The sequence below is a fragment of the Gavialis gangeticus genome, unplaced genomic scaffold (assembly GCF_001723915.1).
Source record: "Gavialis gangeticus isolate Ggan-Ray unplaced genomic scaffold, GavGan_comp1, whole genome shotgun sequence".
In the NCBI taxonomy this organism is placed as follows: Eukaryota; Metazoa; Chordata; order Crocodylia; family Gavialidae; genus Gavialis; species Gavialis gangeticus.
The window spans coordinates 108,117,518-108,124,601 of NW_017728992.1; the positions used below are offsets into that span (position 1 = coordinate 108,117,518).

At 39.8% G+C, this 7,084-nt stretch overlaps 1 protein-coding gene across 1 annotated transcript in view; it reads left to right on the plus strand.

Moving 5' to 3' along the window:
- The first annotated feature begins 1,512 nt into the window (after positions 1 to 1,512).
- The window catches only part of RNF138 (ring finger protein 138), an 11,885-nt gene continuing 6,313 nt past the window's right edge, over positions 1,513 to 7,084 (plus strand). The window contains exons 1-4 of the mRNA XM_019526723.1: positions 1,513 to 1,695; positions 3,284 to 3,399; positions 5,474 to 5,579; positions 6,590 to 6,697. Of these exons, the coding sequence (XP_019382268.1) occupies positions 1,654 to 1,695; positions 3,284 to 3,399; positions 5,474 to 5,579; positions 6,590 to 6,697 (372 nt within the window). The 5' untranslated portion in view covers positions 1,513 to 1,653. The remainder of the gene's footprint in view (positions 1,696 to 3,283; positions 3,400 to 5,473; positions 5,580 to 6,589; positions 6,698 to 7,084) is intronic.

A 7,084-nucleotide genomic window follows, 5' to 3' on the forward strand; every position in this document is an offset into this window, starting at 1 on the left:
TGCCCCTCAGACACGCACAGCCTGGGGCCACACACGCTTCCGCCCGGCCCCCCCAGCAGGGGATGCAGCCCTCAGTACATACCCACCACGGCCTGGGAGCCATGCACGGCCTGGGATCACATGCACGCCCCCACCTCCCCGGCCGGGCATCTAACCCCTATTACACACACACCGTGGTCTGGGATCCAGGCCCTGCCCCTCACACTGGGGCTGAGTCTGGGCTCTCACACACTTATGCCCTGTCCCCCTGGATCTAGCCCCCCAGTACACACACATGCCCACACACACCCACAGTCTGGGATCTAGACCCTGCCCCTCAAACACACAGCCTAGGATCTAGCCTCCATCTCTTTCAATCCATGCCCACGCACACATATGGCCTGTGACACCCCCCACCCTTGAGATCCAGGCCCTAGCCTTAAGGAGTGGGATCCACCAAAGCCAGACACCACCCCGTCCAAGCTTCATCGCCCTGGGGCAGCAGGATGCAGCAAGACCGCCCCCCTCCACCCTGCTTCCTTCCTAGGAAAGGAGCACAGGGGGGTTAACAACCCTGTTCCACTCCCTTTTCCCTTGACCGGGCTGTTCTCATCCTCCCTAGAGGCATCTTTGCAACCTTGCCACAGGAGCCTAGGAGTGATGTTGTAGACATGATTGTCCATGGTCCAGGAGTGATGCCAGAGGGGAGGATCTCTTGGGGCAGTCTCTTATCGCAGTGGTTCCCAACCTTTTTAGACCACAGACCAGCATATTTCAGACGCGGGCAGCCAACCCCTTTTTTTTTTACTCGGCATAAAAAAGGGTTGTTTGCCGGTCTGCAATATGCTGGTCTCTTCTGGACTTCCAGTCCAGCAGCCAACCCTTTGCAGCCAGGTATCAGGCTGCAGTGCAGGGGTTGGGGACCTCTGTCTTATTGGATGAGTCCTGTAGTAGAGATAAGGTTAAGCCTTGCAGCCCAGCCACTTTTTGGCTCGTTCCCATCCACTTGGTGGCAAAGCTTCTGTTGGTTCAGACAAATGCTTAATGGCAGACTCCAGCGTTGCCAAACTTGTGGGTGGATGTTTCTTTGAAATATGGTGCCTTGAATTTTAATGAAGCTCTATACTGGAAGTAAGGGACGGGGGGAAGTAAATGTGACCAACTGAAAGCTGCAGGAACATTCACAGGAGGGTCGGTTTGCAGCATTTGGGTCTCTATATAGGAACAGTAAACAGGAGCCAGCCTGGTACAATTTTTCTTAGCTCACAAGCGCAGATATCACCTGAATGGCCAATCATGGTGAACAGCTCAGCAGTGCTAGAATTAGATAGTGAAATCTCTGCATCAAATGAATTGCCAAACATCCCATTACCTCAAATCCATGTTTCAGTATGTCACTGAAGTAGACTTATATTTAATAGACAGACTTCTAGCCCTTGCTGTGAACCTTGCGGAGTTGGTCATTTGTCTCCTCAATACCAAAGCAAAAAAATAGTTGGCTAACCCTGTTTCAATTTTAGTAATTTAGGTCTGTGTTAATTTTGATTTAGGTTTTGCAGGAAATGTTTCCTGACAGCTATCAGAGAAAGTGGAACGCATTGTCCTCTCTGCCGGGGAAGTGTGACTAAGAAAGAAAGATCATATCCCCAAAGGGCCCTAGATGTTGAAAACAACATGAAGAAGTTTTCTGGAAGCTGTAAATGCTGTGAAAAACAGGTGGAGTATACCAATAACAAGCAACTGTTGTAAGGAACTAAAATTTTCCTTACCTGGAGTTTCATTCTGCATATTGCTATGCATCATCAATGTTCAGTTGTTTTGCTTGAACACCATACAGCGTTGAGCCACAAGTGAGGCATAAGTGCATATGATAAGCAGAATTTGGTCCTTAATTAAAAATATGAATGTTGATAGTTGGATAAAGTAGTAAGCAAAACAAGTTATTTTTCAAGGGATTAATTTTAATTGTCTCTTTTTTGGTAATGTGCCAAAATTATAGGGCTTCATAAAATTAAATTGTTAGCAAATTCCTAAAAAGAGCTTTAAAACATAGTTCTGTCATGTTATTTAATGTTTGCTTTCTTTTTGATAGAGCATTAATTTCCAAAACACTGTATGTGAAATTGTAGCCCCATTGAAGTCAAAAGGCATCTTGCTGTTGTTGATCTTCAATGGACCTGGAAGATTGCTTCATAAGTTTTGTTTATGTAACATCTACCTTCACTCAGATTGGAGATATCTTGTCTGAAAAAAATGTTGTTGCTCTCAGTTTCACTAAGATCAACTAAACAATGCAAGCGGGTAGGCTAGAAAGAATAAAGCCCCCAGGTCCACAAAATGACTTCAGGCCTTGACACACCATGTTAACACTGGTGTAATTTACTTCAGTCTTATACAACAATGAGAACTGCACTGGGACCCAGGGTGGCTGAATGACCAGTTATTCCAGGGAAGCTGCTACGGTAGTCACTATGACACTGTCTCTTACCACTAGATTGCTGGAGGCAAAGTAATAACCTAATAGATTTCCTTGGACACCCACACCAGTGTAATTTGCACCCAGGGTAACACTACACTTGAGTCTAATGTACCTCATGTTTCTCCTCCTTGTTTACACCAGCATAAACATTTTGTGTACAAGCTCAGTACTTAAAAGGAAAAACTTGAGAAAAGTGTAGATGCAAGAGTACATACAATCCTCAAAATCCTTCCCCTGGCCCATTAGGTGCCTATTTTTGGCAGGAATGTTGCCATGATACCTAAAGTTGTACTTCTGTATATGCTCTGACTTGCTCCCATCTTGGCAGGGCTGAACAGCTTTGTGCCTCTCAGCTTAATCAGGATCCTCATATTAGGCATTTATATGAAGGACCCAGTTTGATAGGCATGCTGCAAGCACACCTAACAAACTAACATGATGTGAGTTCTCCACAAAGCACAGTGGCAATGCCTACAGAAGAAGGTAGGGGTGGTGCTCCCATTTGAGCAACAACTGAGTACTTGGAAGTGTAGAGGATGTAGGGTCTACATCTTCCTCAAGCTGATGGGGATTCAAAATTGGATTTCTCACCTACTGGGACAGCACACTAAATACCTAGTTGTAGTGTGCCCCTATGTCACAGTACTACTATTAAAGCTAAAAATTCAAGGTTCATTGGGTGAAAAACACACACTTAACCTGGGACAGGGGAGACCATTGCTCAATAAGAAACTCTTCTTGTGTGAATTATTTTCCTTATCAGATTCTTTTTTTTTCCCCCGGATTATACTGTAAAATCTAAATAGTTTGAAATTTTACTTTCAGGTTAGATATTCTCGCATGAGACAACATTATAAAACGTGTAAGAAATATCAAGAAGAATATGGTGATTCTTGTACTATTCCAAGCTTAAAGATTTACCAAGAGTCAACGGGGAACAGGTAATCAGTATCTCTCATGCATGACAGCAAATATCTTTTTCACAATGGGGAAATAGTATTTCAGGATGTTTTCTTTTTGTAAACAACCTTGTCCCAGTTCTTATTTTTTCAAAATTGGAAACTTTTTCCAGTCTAGAGAACGACCTATATATCTTTCTTATTCTGGGCATACAGAAAACTTTTACCACATTTCCACACATTTCATGGCATGGAACAATTTCCAGAAACATTCTCTAGTGCCTCCCACTATTTTCTTTCCTTAACAGCTTACCTCAACTTTCTTTCCTACACTTGCTTTGTAGCAGGTTTCGTTGCACTTACAAGTCTTTCTTCCCGTTTCTCTCTCCTCCTAATTTTACTGCTGTATGAATGAAGGTTGTCTGCTTAGCCCATTCCTGTTTAAAAATATTGTTGTTCAGTTTTTTTGCCTTCTGATTTTACCTGGTTTTAGTGTGATCTGTGAAAGGTGTAAGACTGGAATCCTCATTGTTTTATAAACTATAAAATCAGCTGTCACTTACCCAATTACTGTTGCAAACAGCACTAATACTTTTCTTGCTTTATCTGCTCACCATTACATCTCTTGTATTCATTCTTAATTCATATTTAGTTTCAAATACGATTAAACTATATATAATTATTGTGTTCCTTTTCACCTTATATTTTCAATAATTTGACAAATTGTAAGTAACAATTTGCATTCGAAATCGAATTGTGATAAAATAAGGAGTGTGATGAGTAAGGTTCAAACTCTCTTTATAATATTGTTTTCGGAAATAGTATATTAGCACTGCTCTGCAGTGTCTTATAAAATGAGTGATGTTACTGAAGAATTTTCATGTCCAGTATTACAAGAAACGTAAAAAACTTCAGGGTTTATTTCAGCCATATTTACAGTTTTAAATGTCTGCATTTTTGGGGCACATATATCATAGTTGAGCAGTCCGGTGTGGCTTGGCTAAACATTTCAAAATTATATCTTGACATTCTTCTTGGCAGCTCAATTTAGGAAATTCTTGGTTGCATGCACAACCTGCAGCAGCCTTTCTTTCCGCCATTCCAAGTTGTGAATGAGTTAATTGCATTTATGTCACCCCAAGCTGTGGCTTTTGGAAAACTGTCCATTTTATTTTTACATTGTACCCTTGAAGCTGTTCTTCCCCGCCAATAATTTTGCTACTGAATGGATAAGCAAGTAACATACATCATTTTCCTGCTAATTCATTCTGTATTCCAGTAAGCCCATCATGCTAATGAAGTGAAAAACATTGCATGATGACGCAAAACAAAAGTTCTGAGCAGTGGTGATACTTAAAAAAAAATGTGTTGTTACAGTTGTATGTTTTACTTGTAAGATCCATTGCATTCATGGGAATGAATGGATTTTTCCGTTCATAGTTAGAGGCCTTTACACATGCAGGCCTCAAAACTAAAAATGATTACACTTGTAATTTTATACGCAGTGTCAAACTAAGCAGTAGGAGATGTAAATACATCTACAGCTGATTATAGGTGACTAATCTTCAGACATTTCAAGGAGATGCTTGGTAGGCTTCTTGTAGTTCATCTAATTAAATTGCTCCTTTTTAAATACTAAAAATAGATCCAGTAGGGAAGAGGACAACTCAGACTTCCAAAAGACATTTAAAAAATCCCCAACCTTTCAACAAGCTTTAGAAGAAGCATAAACTTGGCTTCTTTTACATCAGTCTTGCCATCAGAATCTCCTTCTCATGGTGCTACATCTTAGAAACGCTTCAGAATGCAATGTATGTTTCAGGAAGGTGCCAAAGAATGAAAGCAAGGTTCTGGTTATGGTCTCAACAACAACCAAAAAACTGGCTGAGCTCTCCAGGTTGTTAACGGACTATGTTGACACACATCTGCAATTTGCTTGAAATCTTAAGTTCTTTAGCAATGTAGCAATACAATGGTAGCATCAAGAAACAGTTTTTTCTTCCATTTTAATTACCACCAGGGGGCACATTGACAGATGTTATCTTCCTCTGGCATCTCTGCTAAACTTTGGTAGTAGTGCATGTTATATATAACACTATCTAACTTTAATTTCCAGTGGTCATCCCACATTTAAGTGCCCCCTGTGCCAGGAAACCAACTTTACAAGGCAACGCTTACTGGATCATTGTAACAATAGACATGTTCATCAGATATGTCCTGTAGTAAGTAGACTACATTTTCATTAAAAAATGTTTCCGTCTCAACCGTACCTTTTCTCACTTCTCTTCAGTCATAAGGCAGTTGAGTGTTTTTCTTTTGTTGTATGTTTCAGTTGAATGTAAACTGTTTCTGCTTTTGAGTATGATGTTTTGTTTTCTGGTTCATTATCTTAAACTTGTTTCTTGTAAATGCACATTCAATTTAAAAATACCATTTCTGTCTTGTAATTTACTGTTACAGTAAATGAAACCTAAAATTACCAAAATTGAAAGATAATAAGTAAAGTGTTCTCTATTTTTCATTTTACTTTTGTATAGCCATTTTAGTCTTGTGAAAGACAGCTCCAAACTCCAGCATAGGCAAAAAGGAAAATCTATTAATAAACAGCAAATTGTTATTTAAACCACAGAATTGGATAAGGACAGTTATGTTTAATAGTGGTCACCAACTACTTTTAAGCTCCTTTTTAATAAAGTGACTAAACTTCAAGTTGCAGAGACATAATTAGCTGTGTCTGTCTGAGGTCAGGTGGCCTAGAGTACAAGGAAGGCTGTACTCTGTTAGCAGAGGTTGAAGTTGACCTAGCAGATGAAAGTGCAGGAGGTTGTGGCAGAGTAGTCAGAGGCAGAAGCTGCTTTAAATCTGTTAAAGCTAGCTAGAAACTGCGTCCTTGAATTTAAGCTGCAGGGTAAGAATGGGTTATTCTGATACTTACAGGTGTGTTTATTCTTTTATTTCTGTATCTCATTATGGTTAATAATTTCTTATGCTTGTTCTTGTTTTCATAATAAACTTTTTTATTATCTTTTGCCCACTTAATGGCAATAGTAAATGTAAGTTGACACTCTTACCTTGGTTATTTCTGGAAAACTGTAAATACTGTAACAATCAAAATAATGTAGTGATTTATGTAAAAATCTATAGTAATTCACTTCCAAGTATCAACATAAGATTTTACATTAAGCATCACTGTATTGCTTATTGCACTTATGCATTTATTTTTCACATTTAGGTCTGTCCTATTTGTGTGTCTCTTCCTTGGGAAGTTTCTAACCAGGTTACTAGAAATTTTGTTGACCATCTAAATGTATGGCACCGGTTTGACTACGGAGAATTTATGGTAAGCACTTCTGCTGTTTGTCCAAAGAAGATTCTGTGCCCTGCCCCCCCTTGCCCCTCCCCAAATCTACTGATGAATGAAAATTACTAAATTAGAACAGTTCTCAGACTAAGTTCATTTTTGTGGCCACAGTCCACAGAAAACTTGATTAGCTGATGTGGAAACAGCTACGTACTTAGATGTAGTTCTGTCCATTCTCAAACTTGTCAGTAGCATTTATTGTTCATACCAGAGACAAGTGATTGATGGCAACAGATTCAGCTAGTTCATACTTACATTCTTAAGCTCACCACTGTTTTTGTCCTTACACAGTTCCTTAAGACACTTCTGTTTTGATCAGAAGCCATCACAGAACCCACCCATATGCTTCACTTTGTGGTGTTTATT